Source organism: Pogona vitticeps, chromosome 4 (assembly GCF_051106095.1).
Source record: "Pogona vitticeps strain Pit_001003342236 chromosome 4, PviZW2.1, whole genome shotgun sequence".
Lineage (NCBI taxonomy): Eukaryota > Metazoa > Chordata > Lepidosauria > Squamata > Agamidae > Pogona > Pogona vitticeps.
The window spans coordinates 37,221,069-37,237,219 of record NC_135786.1 but is presented as its reverse complement, the minus strand read 5'-3'; the positions used below and the strand labels follow the sequence as shown (position 1 = coordinate 37,237,219).

At 39.9% G+C, this 16,151-nt stretch overlaps 1 protein-coding gene across 20 annotated transcripts in view; it reads right to left on the bottom strand.

The window, feature by feature from the left end:
- PPFIA4 (PPFI scaffold protein A4) overlaps positions 1-16,151 on the bottom strand; it is a 149,946-nt gene that overhangs the window by 71,365 nt on the left and 62,430 nt on the right. Inside the window, exon 1 of one of the 20 annotated variants that reach the window (XM_078393317.1) lies at positions 12,451-13,556. The exons of 18 other annotated variants lie outside the window; for them this stretch is intronic. In XM_078393317.1, coding sequence (XP_078249443.1) covers positions 12,451-12,522 — 72 coding nt within the window. In that variant the 5' untranslated portion in view covers positions 12,523-13,556. Of the gene's footprint in view, positions 1-9,214; positions 9,339-12,450; positions 13,557-16,151 lie in introns of those variants that run through there. One more of the 20 variants, XM_078393318.1, reaches the window with a different exon arrangement.

Sequence of the window (16,151 nt, the reverse complement as noted above, 5' to 3'; positions counted from 1 at the left end):
AGGTTAAAAAAAAACAAGAATTAACATCAAAGCAATGCAAGATGCCAAAGAGCAGGTTTTGGTCTCCCAGATTGGGTATTGTATTATAGAGCCTGTGTATTAGTCTGGATAAAGGAATGGATAACGTTAGATAATATAGACTACTCTAGTTGGAAGGACATGATTTACAGTTAGGTTGGCATGCTTTTCTATGGTACAAAAAAGATAAAGAGCAGAAAAGTTTAAACTCGCATATAAGAAGTGCCCTACTAGGGACTTGGAAAAAGATCATCCAGCAGATTTACCAAAAAACACCAGGCTGGGTATCACCCATAGAGGCCTTTACATAACCTAACCTCATAACAGAAGCGAAACTTTTAAGATATCAAGATCTATTAAAAAATGATTGTGCGTTAAGGTCCAAAGAATAGTTAGAAACACAAAACATATATCTAGACCAGTGGTCCAGAGCACAAGTGGAATCTAGGTATAAAAAAAATAAAATAGAGGGCTTTTACACAGAACAAACGATATTTTATAAACTTCTGTTGGGCTCAAATGATAAAGTAATTAAGAAAATGTATGATTATTTGTTTGAAACTAAAATGCAAGATGAGATGGTAAAAGAATGTATGATTAGGTAGGCACAAAATATAGGACATAATATTGATACTGATCAATGGTTGCAAATATGGAAAAATAACATAAAGCTCACAAAATCAGTAAATTTCAAGGAGAACATATATGAGAAGTTTTATAGGTGGCATATGACTCCGAAAAAATTGTCAAAGATTTATACAAAGGTGCCAAATGTTTGTTGGAAGTGTGATGCACAAGAGGGAAGCTTTTACCATATGTGGTGGACTTGTAGAGTAGTGAAACAGTATTGTATAGCAGTACATACTCTGTTACAAAAAATACTGCTTTGTAATGTTCCACTAACACCAGAATCGTTTTTACTGAGTATTATACCAGATAATAAATACAAGACAAAGAACTACCTAGTTATATATAGTCACTGCAGCCAGAATTCTTTACGCTAAGAACTTGAAGAAATCGGAGATACCGAAACAAGATATGGGAAGCTGCAGAAATTGATATTCTATCAGAAGTGTTGAAAGACTGTCCAATCCTAAAGGCAACTGAATGATGAGATTTATTATATAAATGGCTTGAGTCACCAGATAGTGCTTGAATAACATAGAATTAAACTAAGATGTAACTGTAAGTTGAAATCTGGAGGGTAATCAAAGTGAAGAAATGCAAAAAGGCAGCTTGAAACGCAACATGAACAGATTGGATGACAGTACATTTTGTGTTGTCCTCCCCCCTCTCCCCCCCATATCCCCCTCTACCTTTTGTACTCTTTACATTATTCCTAGTTTTTAAAAATAAAAAATAAATGTAAAGAATTCAGGGAAGATAATGACCTACATGCATCTACACTAAACTCTATAGACTTCGGTCTAGATGGGCGGGGTATAAATTGAATGAATGAATGAAAACCCAATAATTTTTAAAAACATTATTTAAACATCCCAACCTCAAAACAAGAAAAATTAAACATTGATGAGAGAAGCCAGTTCCCAGTATCACCTCATATGTCAGGAAATTCCAGGATGCAGCTACGTCAGTTAAGGAGTTGTACCAAATATACAGGACGAAGACTGAAGGTGTGATCACATGGGTATTTGTCCCACAATTTGGTCCACTTCGGAGATGGTGTCCTTTTTCCACTGACCACATGACTTATAGGCATACACAAAGCAATTCATCACTTATCTTTGCCTAGTACATCTTTCTGGGTCTCCACTGGGGCTATTGTTTTCTTGGTACAGGCAGGCTCTCTCCATTTTGGTTCAGTTCCAGCATGTGTAATCACTGGGAGTGAACCAAAGTGGGCTTCTTACCTACTTCACAGGAAACAGCAGGAAGCAACAACTTCTTCAACCCACACTGCAGTAAATTGAAAGCTTCCTGCCATTCCCCAGACCCCATCCTGTGGGGAAAACAAAAGAGGCTGCAAAGTTTTTTGAGATTTTTAAAATGTCCTTTGAATTGGTTGCTTGGCAAGCAGAGTCGTGCTATCCCATGGGGAGGGGGGAGAGAAATAATTGAAGGCTTCTTCCTACTGTTCCATGGAGGGAAAGTGGGGGGGGGGCAAGGAGGGAGATTTTGTTTCATTATTTGTTTATGATTTGGTTCCCCCCCCCCTTTAAAGGGAGGAATTGACCTAATAAAGTCACTTGAGGTGCTGTGTGGTTTCCTGTCTCAAAAACATTCCATGTAAATGCAAGGATTGTCCCAAATGGCATACCAAATCTCTATGTGACTTTAAACAACCCTATTCAGCCTGATCTAATTAGGTAGACTAGTTAGCGCTGATTTTATCCTGTATTTCAGAGGTAGCTACGTTCAAGAAATCTGGGGCTATTCTCCCACCTCTGGATTCACTGCAGGTTGCACTGAGATCAAAACTACTGAAAAATCGAAAGTGCTAACAGAACTTTTCTGGATCCTTGCCCCCTCAAGGGGAAGAGTATGGCTCCAAAACTGCTGCTTCTAGAGACTTCTGGGAGTAGAAAATTATCTCTTTTCTTGGCAGAAAACAAAAAAAACAAAACAAATGGGCTTTGTGGACTCAAAAGGGCTCTCAGATTCCCATGTGACCCACGTTTTGCCTAGCCTCTTACAGATGGGGATGGCAGAAATGCCACACATTTGAGTTTGCTGTAGCCACAAAAAAGCAGATTACATAGGCACACATGCACACCCATGCACGCGTGCACGCACACACAGAGGAATCCTTCCAATTTACAAACTCTTCTGCTGTGATAGACGTGCTAGTTATTAACAGAAAGAAAAGTACTTCAGAGAACAGTTACTTTTAATAGCATAAATAGGTTATTTCTTTTGTAGCCTCCTACCGCATCACATCAGGCAGAAATGCCAAAAGGAGGGTCTCTTAGGAAGATCTTAGGACTGAAATAAATATGAGATGAGGTGATCCTTCAGAAAATTGGCTCCAAGATATCTAAGATTTTAATACTTTAAACCAACACTTTAAGTGATAAAAAATATGGTCAAAATGACCACACCCAGTTAGTAATCCTGCTGGAATGTTTGAACTGGAGTTTTTGGACTTTTTTTCAATGGTAGCCCCACATATGATGTGTTGAAGTAATCCAGATGGGAGGTTACTAGTGCATGGATAATTATATTAGGACTATCTCTGTCATGAAAAGATGCCCCATATTATTGAAGCCACCTGCAACTCTAGTGACAAGTATAAATGAATACCTGGTCAAGACGAGGTTGCATGAACAGCAAAACCAACTAGACACACATGTGAGGCATGTCATCACCAGAATGCCAAGGCATTGCACAATAAGAAACTGAACACCAAAATTCACACTAAAGCAGTTCATCACACTGACTCTTGCCAGTTTTAAACTGGTGTGATGAAGTATGATTCATTGTGAGATGTATATCAAACAAAGCATATGTCATGTGAAACAATTTGCAAGGACAAAGCATAATGAACCCTTCCCCTGGTCTGCTTTCCTCAGCATTTCATTCCTCTTCCTACCTTAATATCCTTTTTGAACTCGCATCAACCCCACAAGCAGCATATTCCCTTATACAGTGGTGCCTCGCAACACAAGTGCCCCGTTTAACGACGAAATTGCATCATGATGAACTTTTTGCAATCGCAAAAGCGATCGCTTTACGATGTTTTAAATGGGGTTTTTTCACTTTGCGATGATCGGTTCCCTGCTTCGGGAACCGATTTTCGCAAAACGACGATTTTCGGCCAGCTGATTGGCGGTTTCGAAATGGCTGCCGGGTAAAAAAAATGGCTCCCCGCTCTTTTCTGGGACGGATTCCTTGCTGCACGAGCAGCGAAAATGGCTGCCCTATGGAGGATCTTTGCTGGACGGTGAGTTTCAAGCCCATAGGAACGCATTAATCGGGTTTTTATGCGTTTCTATGGGCTTTTTTAAGGGGACGTGGTGGCGCTGCGGGCTAAACCGCAGAAGACCAAGCAGTCATAAGATCGTAAGATCGAATCCATGGGACGGAGTGAGCTCCCGTCGCTTTTCCCAGCTCCCACCAACCTAGCGGTTCGAAAGCATGCAAATAAAGTAGATAAATAGGGACCACTTCGGTGGGAAGGTAACAGCGTTCCGTGTCTAAGTCTCACTGGCCATGTGACCACGGAAGATTGTCTTCGGACAAAACGCTGGCTCTATGGCTTGGAAACGGGGATGAGCACCGCCCCCTAGAGAAGAACACGACTGGACAAAAATTGTCAAGGGGACCCTTTACCTTTATGGGCTTGTTTATTTCACACGACAACGTTTTCGTTCTACAGCGATTTCGCTGGAACAAATTAACGTAATGCGAGGCACCACTGTATCACCTTTTTCCCAACACCACCAGTGTTTACACTTTTAAGTTTCCTTCCTCCCCATTGTGGAGATAAATCCACCCTTTCCTGCTTGCATAACTTAATATTGGTTTGTTTACATCAATTCTTACAGAAAGTTGGTTTTTATATACAGGCACAGTTACACATATTAGGCATCCTTCAGTCTTGAGAGACTATGGTAATGTGCACTGTATGGAAAACTTGGAACAGCATCTAGTGTGGCTGAAAAGGCTAATTCAAGAGTGACAATCCCTTCCACACTGAAGACAAATCCAATCTCTCCTCTGTCCAGCTCCCTGATTTTGCTGGTTTCGGGACTGGCTCTTTGCCTTGGCCTGCTGGACAAGGGTCTCTTCAAATTGGGAGAGGCTGTGATGTACCGCCTGCCTCCAGGCTGAACGCTCAAATGTCAAGGTTTCCCATCTGTTGAGGTCCATTCCTCAACAGATCCTGCTTGCAGATCCCGCTTGCAGATATTCTTGTATCACAGCTGTGGTCTCCCTCTGGGGTGATTTCCCTGCACTAATTCTCCATACAGGAGCTCTTTTGGAAACCGACCATCAGCCATTCTCACGACATGCCCAAGCCAACGTAGACGTCGCTGTTTCAGAAATGTATACATGCTAAAAATTCCAGCTCATTCTAGTACTACTCTATTTGGAACTTTGTTTTTATGCCCTGATTAATTATCATATTGTTTAATGTCCATTTCTTGTTAAGTACTCTGTGAAGTGGAAGGGGCAGGAAAAAAATTGGTAGCACCATATTGCACTGCCAATTGCAATGGCTCTAAGAAAAAGTTCTGGTTCCTAGAAAAGTGTTTCCTCTAGTTCTAAGGGTTCTCTTATATTAAAGCACTCCAAGCATAGACTAGTGTATGTAGCTGTGTCACCCATTTTTGTCCTATGCTAAATCTGTGTGTGTGTGTGTGCGTGCGTGCGTGCGTGTGTGTGCGTGTCCTTATTAAAAAATTTTATGTGCTCTAGAACCTATGCACTTCTCTCAGTTGTCTCTCTTTCCAGACTCATTTTGTAGTTATTTTTCTTGATCAGAGTCACTTATAGGTCATTTATAGAGCACCAAGGTATGTTGAAATGTTCTGAAGCTGGCTTTTTTGTGTTCCCATTTCTAATGTCAAATTTATGTCCATTAATTCTCTTGCATACAGATTGTCCTGTTTGTGCTATGTACAGTACAAAAAGGAATTGCTTGCAAAAGATGACATCAATCATATTAGCCAATGATCAAGTATATGAGCCCCTAATGTTGTGAGTGATGATGTTAGGGACTGTTCTTGTGCTACCAGAATATATGTAGTGACAGAGTTGGCTTCTAGATTTGAAGCAGGGTTTACTTCCCATATCTGTATCTATGTAGTCTGTTTTGTGACAATACATGTTTGAGATTTTGGGACTCTCTTATAAGCAAATATAAATCAGCCATGTAAGGCTTGGGAAAATGTAGAACTGATATCAGAATGGGTTCTAGATTATTAATGATGTGTGAGTGGGTTCAGCTGTGCACTGTAATTGACTAATAGTGTTCAGTTGTTTTCTGGGTGTATCTTTTAGTAAGTTGTTATTGGGTATCTCTTTTGCCCTGTTAATTTGTTCTTAAACCATGTTAGATGAGTATTGTAGTCCAAGAAATGTCTTTTGCAGAGTTATCCAAGTTCTCCTTGTGACATTAGGTCTTCTAAGTCTAGATTACACAGGTTCAGAGCTGATTCCATATGCTGTCTGAAGCTACGATACTTCTTGTTTCCCACTTTTTCCTCCCCAATGGTGAGGTTCAATCCAATTAGCAATTGGAAGGCTGCACTTTGCTCACCTCTCTTATAAATCTGAAATCCTGTGGCTTAGTATAGCAAGCTGCACTACAGTTGAATCAGTGGTGATTTGATGAACTAATTCCTCTGTAAGTTCCACTGATTCAAATTGGCCTATTCTAGTTGCAACTTGTTATGTTAAAATAAGATACAACCAGAGTAGGCCAATTTGAATCAACTGAACTTTTTTAAATAGTTCACTGTTTTCAAAGACCACTTCTATCAGATTCCCCATTGGTAGGGAGAGTGCACAGTTCAGGTTGAGCTGTAGAGCATGTTGGTGGACATACAAGTAGCTAACTAGACAATATGAGCTCAGAAGATACAGCAGGGGCAGGAATTACAGAAAAGTTGACTCACCAAATTCCCACTGAATTGCTGGGTCTACCCTAGTGCAATTTACTAGGGTAAAACAGTTCAACCAATGATTAGGCTAGCTAGCACTTAAATTATTCACTTTTCACTGAAGGAGACTGGATCTTCCTAAGCAGTGTGTTCTAATCATCTAGTTTAGAAAGAAGGCAACAAAAAAGATAGTGGCATTTTAGAGATTATCAGATTTATTATGTGTTGAACTTTCATTCCATCAGATGCAGATTTTGGAGATTTCTCCAATATTTAAGCTAAATACCACCTAGCAGCAAATAGAAACCTTATGTTGTGGGTCACAATGGGACCATTAAAAGAGAGCTGTCTTGTCAACACAGAGTGGATAAAAATCAATGATTTCATTAAATCAATTTGATTTAAATCATAAAAATTCAAATTGTTAAAATTTCAATCAAATCCACCTGTGTCAACATGTTTAACAAATTCTTCCTCCTCACATTAATTAAATCCTTTCTAAGCTTATATTCCTTCCAACTGACTTTCTAGATTCTACTCAGCCAGACCTTGTTATCTCAGCTCTTCAATGGTAAATTGCACAGTCATAAGCTTGCCTGATTAAGCAGGGACACCTATAAAAGGATTAGAAAGTGAAACAGGAGAGCCTAATCCATTATGACTTTTTAAAAACCTAGATTGAGAAACTTCTGATGGGACAGTATGAGGCTGTTCAATCATTAGAAAACAATTCCATACTGGGAACATTTTATATTTGAGTTTTACCTTGTATGCTTGATTGTCAATTGCTTTCCCCAGCAATTTGAGGCATCAACTTTAATTTATAAAACACTATATGGAACAGGGTATTTTAAGGATACCCTTACCACCCGAGGCCTTGGAGCAAGAATAATAATAAAAGTTATGAGTTTCAATGTTAAATGTTAAAAGAGTATAAATTATTCTCTCTTTGCCTCCAGGAACCAAATACCCCATAGTGAATGAAGATGTCGAGCAAATTGTTTTCTGATTCAAGTGCAATTCTTCTGTTCTCTATTGAACTAGCTCATTTGTTTTAATGCAAAGAACTACTTAAATAAGAAAAGCCTCCTTGAGAATATATGTATAAATAATTCAAACAAGGAATTTGGTCCATCTAGGATACTAGTCTCATTTTAAGCATCTAATTGGGATTACTGTGTATGCCAGTTTTATTCTGTTAATTGAAATAAGTGCAGAAGCAATCAGTGTTATTCACTTAGCGTCTTGGAAAATAATCAAATGTGAACACAGAGAATTTTAAAGAAGTTTTGTTTTTTTTAAAAAAATGTCTGAATGAATTAGAATAGTAAGCTTTTTACCAAGTTTGGTATAAATTGTAAGATACTGTATCTTAAGGGCTTGGCTAGACAGCCAAACTAGACCTGGCTAAATCAGGTCACTTAAGGTTGCCCAGAGGTGCAGTCAAGAAATAAAAGGAACAACAGGTAACTTTGGCCTTGGAGTTCAAAATCAAGCAGGGCAAAGGCTGATAGAGTTTTGTCAAGAGAACAAGCTGATTACTGCTGTACAAGTGTACTGTGTGACAGCCCAATTCAGCATTCCATTAGGCAATTCAAAAACTAGAGGATTCCAAACAAAAAATTATAACTTTGAGACTGGACCTCAGATCAGCGCCAAAAGTGGCACAGATGTAGCAGTCTGCTCTTGGGAGTATCTGGGCAAACAGTGTTTGAATTACAATTTTTTTAAACCCTGCCCCCTTGCAGACACCAGCAACCTTCTGTGTCTGCAGATTTCAAAAAGATCAAATACACTGAAAAGACAACACTTGCTTATCTTCACAGAGAATGGTTAGTCCCAGCCCCCCCCCACCTTTTTTTTAATTTGGAAGGCTCTATTGGCTCTAATACGGATAGCCATTTCAAAGGGAGAAAAAGTGAATTTCAGGGAGATCTGAACTTTTGACTCTGCCCCTCAGAACCAAATTAAATGACTCTGAGGAAGGAAAGACTTAACTCCTTCCTGGCCAAAAATTCAATTGTTAAAATTTGAATTAAAAGAGTTTCTATTTCATTCAAAGAGTTTCTATTTCTGGTGTAAAAATATTTTACATTTTTTTTAAAGACAGTATTGCTAGAATGGGGTACAGTAGGAAGAGAACAACCTAACATGAGATAATGTTGGTTTGCAAGATCTGAGCAGAGCTTTTAATGAAAGCATTTTTTGGAAGTCAGTAACTCATATAGTCATCATGCATCAGAAGTGACTTGCTTCTTTACAGCATCTTTGGAGTTTTCTTAAATGTCAAACAATAGTATAGTGACAAGAAGTGTGGCATAGGCACCCAAGCTCTGCTAGCATAGAGACAGATCATCCTTGGTCACAAAACAAAAACCAGGAATTTCACAGTTTAAATGGGTGAGCTAGGGGTAGTTTTTTAATTGCCTTAGGAATGCTGAATTGGGTTGTTGCACAATATCTACTGTCTTTTCCATTATGTTCTGCTCATATCTTGCAAACTAACAGCTATGGCTTCCTTTATTGAGTCACCCCATCTCATGTTAGATCTTCCTCTTTTTCTACTGCTCCACCCCCTTTTCACAATGCAGTCTATTCTGGTCACTTCTGTATTTTCATTTATTACATACATGATAGGATGTTTAATCTTTAAACATTTTTGCTTGAGTGAGAGTTCAGGCTTGACTTGATTCAGCACCCACTTTTCTGCTTTTCTGGCTGTCTTCTGTATCTGTAGAGCTCTCCTACAACACCACATTTCAAATAAGTTGATTTTTGTCCGTCTTCCTTTCACATATTATGGTTGATCTTGCCCTTGATTTCCAGTGACATTCTTTGCAAAGTCCAATCTCTTCCCTTTTTTTCTTTGAAAAAGCAAAGAGGCATCTTTTGGAAAACAGGTACACAACATTTTGTAGAGCTTTTGGTCTGATATAGCTTTTCTTCCTCAGCTTGTCTAATTCAAAGAAAGAGTTTGAAAACTGGAACATAGCTTTCTAGTCTGCATTGTACAGAGTGGGCATGGCAACATTAGTTTAATCAAGAGGTTAAAAGGTATGTATGTTTCTCCACTGTATGTGTGGTACTTACTCACACCTTCAAACTTCTTAAAACAGCTCTGACAGTTGCTTTATATTTCAATGAGAAGTGGTTAACTCATGAAAAAAAGGAGTCAGTGTCTAAGATTTTCCCTTAAATGGTGTCATTTTGTGAATGGTAGTGAGCACAATAGGGTATCCTGTAGACCAGTGGTCCCGAACCTTTTCTGAACTACAGACTGGTTGGGAGGGTGCATGCGTACGGGTGGGGCAAGCCCCCCCATGCTTGTGGATGGGCATGGCATGCTCGTGCGCATGCATGGATGGGCAGGGCACGCTCATGCACATGCGTGGATGGGCGGGGTACACTCGCACGCATGCGCAGATGGGCGGGGCATGCTTGTGGGTGGGCGGGGAATCTGTGCATGCAGGTGGGCAGGCCGCATGTTTGGGTGGTGTTTGGAGGGCGTGTGTGCGGGGGCACGGGAGATCTGTCTCCACGGCCTGGTCCTGCCATGGCCATGGACCAGAGGTTGGGGACCTCTGCTGTAGACCATCCTGACTGCTGTCATTGGTGCTGTCAACACTCAGACTGCCCTTTGCTATGTAAAGCCTGGCATTCTTTTCCTGCTAACGATCTGGGCACAATACTGTGCAGCAATATTGGGCCATTTCCTGGCTTTTTGAATGATGGGTACAGAAGCACAACATCCCACACTTACAAACCAGAGACTTTTTTTAAAAAATTTAATCTACAGCCTTGAAGCTGAAAGAATGTTATGAGAAAAACCTCTGTCTCATGGTACCAAAATTAGTGCCATCTCGCCTGCCTAATTACTTTTGCAGAAGTTATCAACTAGAAAGTTTGGGAAATAACACAATTTGATTCGTGCAAAGGATTGAACCAACCAGAGGCGGGATGATGGAATAAGAGGAAGCTGAAGAATGGATCAGAACCTTAAGCATAAGTTTATGCCTAGCTAGCCTCTGCAAAGCTGTGGTTGCTTAGCTTCATCTTTCAAGAGAATATAATCTATACCTGCCACTTTGCTGAACATATGTGCTGGAAGCATGATAGATCTCTTATTTTGAAAGTGTAAGATCTAGGTAGCTAGCTTTATTATTTTCTGTGGGTCTTACTCTTAACTGCCAAGTCTCTGAATGAGTTTTGTTTTGCTTTCTACTATGGAACTACTTCACATAATTTTGATTCCTTTAGGAGCTTCACACTTTTGAACATGTCTCTTCGAAATAACTTCAATAAAAATATGATTTTACAGCTGTGTAATCACTCAGAAAGATCAAGGGGGTAGCGATACTTGAGAAAGTGCCATGAACTCAGTATTTTGTAGGGTTTTGGCATTCCTACTTTGCAGAATTGGTTTGTTCTCACAAAGAACAACCTGGAAGTTTTTGTACCTCTCTGGAGCACCAAAGAAATAAGTAGGTTCAAGGGTGTTGGGAGAGAAGCTCACAGGAAGCTTTTCCCAATCACTAGCACACTGGACTCTCCTGGCAGGTACCCACACGAGGATAAGCAAGGCTAGTGTTGCTAAGTGGTCTGTGGATCCTCTCTGTGGTGGCCAGTATCATGACAATCATGACTGCTGATAAACTTAACCTTAATAAATTTATTTGATTTCCTTTAAATATCACCTTCACCACCATCCCATTACAATGTGCTCCCCCCCGGTGGTAACAAGGCATTACATCCAGCTTAAAAAGAGAGAAATGAAAGGTAGATAAATATGTGATCCCCTTCTCGTGATATGTCAGGAAAGATGGAAAACAACACTGTAAAATGGAATCCATCTTGCTCCTCACAGTTCAGTTCTAAAGGTATTTAGGCATAAAGAACAGAAAAAGGGAATATATTGTTCCTCGTGGGTACTTGTTTCAAGTCTCTGAAAAGTTATTTTCACAGACTGCCTACCAGGCTTGTGCTGTATATAGAAATGTAAACTCATAAACAAAAAAAAAACAAAGAGTTGGATAGGGTTGTGAGGGCAAGAACTGAATATTCCACAATTGTGAGAAATTTAATTTTTTAATTATTTAACTCTACAGTGTGACAAGCATTTTCGCCCTTAATTACAAAGCACAAGCCATGGCATTTCTAGGATCTTGAGTGCCCACACTCCCTGGAATCTTCATAGTACTAATAGTGGCTTGTAAAGTCAAACTAGTTGCAAGAAGGCAGATTGTTCCAAGTTCTACAGCTATGAAAACGTCAGCCCTTTGAAGGATTACCAAGGTTAATAAGAATCCTTCACTATAAAGTAAAGATTGCACCATTTTATAGTAAATGAAGCAGACTACTCACTAAGATGTTTCAAATATGGATGGAAAATTAATTGGTTACACATTATACTTAGTCAGCTGTTCCCCACCCAGTTTCCTATAAGCATCCTTCTCTGTTCATGTAACTGAACTAAGCCAAAGAACATACCACTTGAAACAACTCTGAAATCAGTATCTCCCAAAGTTCAAATGCCTTTATCCTCCTAAATAAGGAATCTCATTGGGCATGAACTAGCAAGTGCACAAGGAAATTTTTCATCTTTCAACTTTTGGTGGTATAACTAGTAGTACAAACTGTGCTTAACACTCTGTTGCTACCATGAAGACATTTGGAGCAGCCAGTAAATATTGCTGGTTCCATTTCTTAGCTTACATATAAATCCAGGAAAGAAGAAGTGGACCTGCACAAAAGGGACTGTTTGTGCAAGTTCAAAGAGGTCATCTTGCGGAAAGAGACAGAGCATTTCTGTTCACCAAGAAAAGTGAAGTCTACAGTGGGCAGGCTTTGCAAGGGGTATCCTACTTACCTGGTACATGAACATGCTGAAATTAGTGCCATTGGACAGATGGATGTTTATGGATTTGTTTCCTGTATTCATGCTGGGGAATCATAGCCAGCTTGATCTGCAAATCCATGGCTCTGCCAGGCTCAGTGGGGAGCAGCAACAAAATCCAGAGATGAAGGTTAGAAGCAGCCTAGGTTCCATGTCCCACCACAGAGCCTAGTGTGAGAGGTTCAAGCCAGCAGGAAGTTGCTTCTTGCAAAGTCCATCTGCCAGGGAGGAGGAGGAGGAGGAGTACTAGGCACTGGAATAGTGTCAGCAAAGCAGTTGTCAGGAAGAGGCATTCGATGCTCACAGAAGTTCCCCATCTGCTGCCTCAGCTAATCACATCTTTTTTCAAGATCCCAAGAAGACAGCAGTGAGGCTTGGTAAAGGAGACAAAACAGCTAGGAGCAGGAGCTAGGAGCTGGAAGAGCCAGCGGCCTCCCCCAGAGGATCTCAAAGATGCACGAAGTCCCTTTGCAATGACCTAGTTTGCGCTGCATTGCCTGCTTGCTCCCTGTACAGAATATTGGAGGGAGATGAACTGAAGCAAAAGCAGAGAGTAAATCCGCATAGCCCCTTAATCCAAGCGCTGCAGAGTCTGAGAGGCGTAACCCTCCCTTGGCTGACCTGGCATGCTCTCTGCCCAGCTGCTCAGCATGGATGAGTGTAGGCACCAAACCCGGGGCAATCAATTCAAAAGGTGGATCATGAACATGGGAGGCCACAAAGGATGTGTGTCAGAAAATTTGCTGAGGCATAAGGACCCAAGTGTCTTCTGATAATCTTGGAATTTTTCAAAATAGAGGACCTGGCTGAGCCAGCTGAAGGTTTGCCATAGCATAGAGGTCACACAGTATGGTAAGGAAGAAGCAAGACAAGAATATCAGGGCAAGAAGTAGTTCAAAATGAGCTTGGAAGCAGTTAGCGCTCTCAATCCTGCCAAGATCTTATACATTTCTGTTGCTCCTCAAGTAAAACATGAGGTACATGTTAGTAGCACCACAACACACAGTTTATTTCCAGAGTTTTCTTCTCCTCCCAAGAATACAGGTCCTCTCATCCCACTGTGAGCCAACTAGTAAGCTGTTATGCACTTGTTATCTAGCTTTGGATTCTCAGCTTTGAATTTATGACTGACATCTTAAAATTCTCTTCTCAAAGCAAGGCTCAATTCAAGATAAATTCAAACTCTGGACTCTTTTTTGTTCTTAAGCATATAAAATACATGTGAAGCACGGAGCCTTGGTGACAGTGTTGTCAACAGACACACTGTTTTCAGAGAACCTTGCCTTCACTTCACTGAAGATGTCAGGTTTCTTGAACTCAATTCAAGTTCATCTCTTTGTGAAAAAGCTTCTCACCATGGATCTACCACCACACCACTAGTTTTAAGAACATAAACAAGGAGGTAATAAAAACTTTATTTCAAAACAGTGGTTTTTTTTTCATGTTCATAACCTTCAGCAGTTCAATGACTATCACAGCCTTACAAAAGTAATGCTCTCTCCACCAAAGTCCACTAATGCTCAACTCCATATCAAGCTTCTGCAACCATTAAAAACCACAGCTGTTCCTAATGGAAAATAGCCTAGAAATGTGGGATAATTCCTAAATGAATCCAATTTTCAGACTTGGAGACAAGCTCTGTGTTACAACTTTTACTAATCCTATGAGTAAAATTAGAATGTAAGAAAGTGGATGATTAATTCATGTTTCCGTATAAGACGGATAGTCATGTGCCTAGAATTTGGCAACTTAGTACATCATTGTCTGACTCAAGCACTGAAAAATTTATTCCACTTATTGATTCATAAGATTGACTTTCAGATTCAACAGCAGGACTAAAAACTGTAACATGCGAAGAAGTCTCAGCGCTTTCACTCTTCTTAGCACTGACAAGAAGTTTCTATAACCAAGTTCTTTATTCATCTGCATGGATCTATTTCTGTACTGAGATAAACATCTCCCACATTATTGTGCTTGAACTTCCATCACAACCTAACAGGATGGTGAAAAAGAGGGAGGCTTTGACTACTCAGTCCTGTTCTGTGTATGCGTAGAAACTGCACTCTTTCTCTGGTAATATCATAGCCCTGTGTGTGTCAGTAGGCCAAATCTGCAACTTCCATATTTATCATAGTTTCAATTATTATGTGAAAAGCAAGATCTCCACAATCAACTTACACATTATTTAACTAGCTCTTGCAAGATGCCTATCATGTGAAATACTCTGTTGGTGTCTACTTGCTTACTATCACAAACACATACATAATCTATCCTAGTAATTTTCTATTTTTACAGCTCTCCAAAGAGCCAGGCAAGTACCTTCCTTAGTCCACAAAGGATGCTAGGCACTAAACCTTCTGCGTGCAAAGCATGTTTCATACTTACTTACTTACTTACTTACTTACTTACTTACTTACTTACTTACTTACTTACTTACTTACTTACTTACTTACTTACTTACTTACTTACTTAACTAGAAGTCTATAGATTTTATAAGGTGAGGGACTAACAACACACACAGCAGCAATGGATATACAGTATTGGTCTTTCCGAGTCACAACTGATTGTTTGTTCTGCACCAAAAACCTCTTAATATAGGATTTATGGGAAATGTTATCTGCCACCAACCTGAGGGCCCAAATACTTTCCTCCATCTTATTATCCTAGTATGAGGAAGGCACCCAACTGCTTCGTTGTAACTTCCTTGATGAGCTTGTGTGAACCCCTAAACTCTATTGCAAGCACTGGGAATGCTGTAGGTGGATTACTATAAACCAGCAATGGGTTGTAAGTCCATTAACAGCAAGGAATGTAATAGCATGAGGAGCTATGATATAGCAGTTCTTACAATGCTAGAAAGGAACAGCTGAGATTCCAGCTGAATTGTTGGAAGTGGGGAGGGGGAGAGAGATGGAGGAAACACAAAAAGCGCTGGAATGTTACATTGGGATTTTCCCTAGATTCTAGTACCACCTGCAGGCACTACTGCTTTACAACAATGTAGCAAAATCTTACATTTTGCATTAGTCATAGGTGGTCTTCTCAAGAATACCAATAGCATCTGCAGGCACAACCACCCATCACGAGGCACGAGAAACTTCAGTACAGTACTGGAATTTTTTTGTGAAAATTACCCTATGATTGAATCAGAGTGCAGGCCCACTTAAAAAGGCTAGGCATAAATTTCTATTAAAAGTTTTAATTAGGATAATAGATATATTTGTGAGTTTTGATATTTATACAAAGCAAAACATAAGTAAATACACAACAGTTTTTTGTGTGTGTGACATCTCCCTTACCATACGGAAAACAGCTGATATATTCTTCACATTCTAAACAGTAGAACATGAAAACATACAGTGGACTCTCAACTTATGGAATTAATCCATATTGGAACGGTGGCTCCATTGACCTACAATGCATTGAAAATCGATTAATCCGTAACTGGCTGTTTTTGTTCCACTTTGGTTGTTTTTTTCCGGTATGTAGGTCGATTCTCTGGCTGCAAGTTGAACCTAAATTTTGCGGCCAGAGAAGTCTGTAACTCGAAAAGTCTGTAAGTGGAGCTGTCTATAAGTCAAGAGTCCACTGTATCACATTACATCAGATAGAAAAGACATACGTATCAGGCAAAATCCAAAGTTTTGTTTTGTTTCTTTGGATTTGGCCTGATA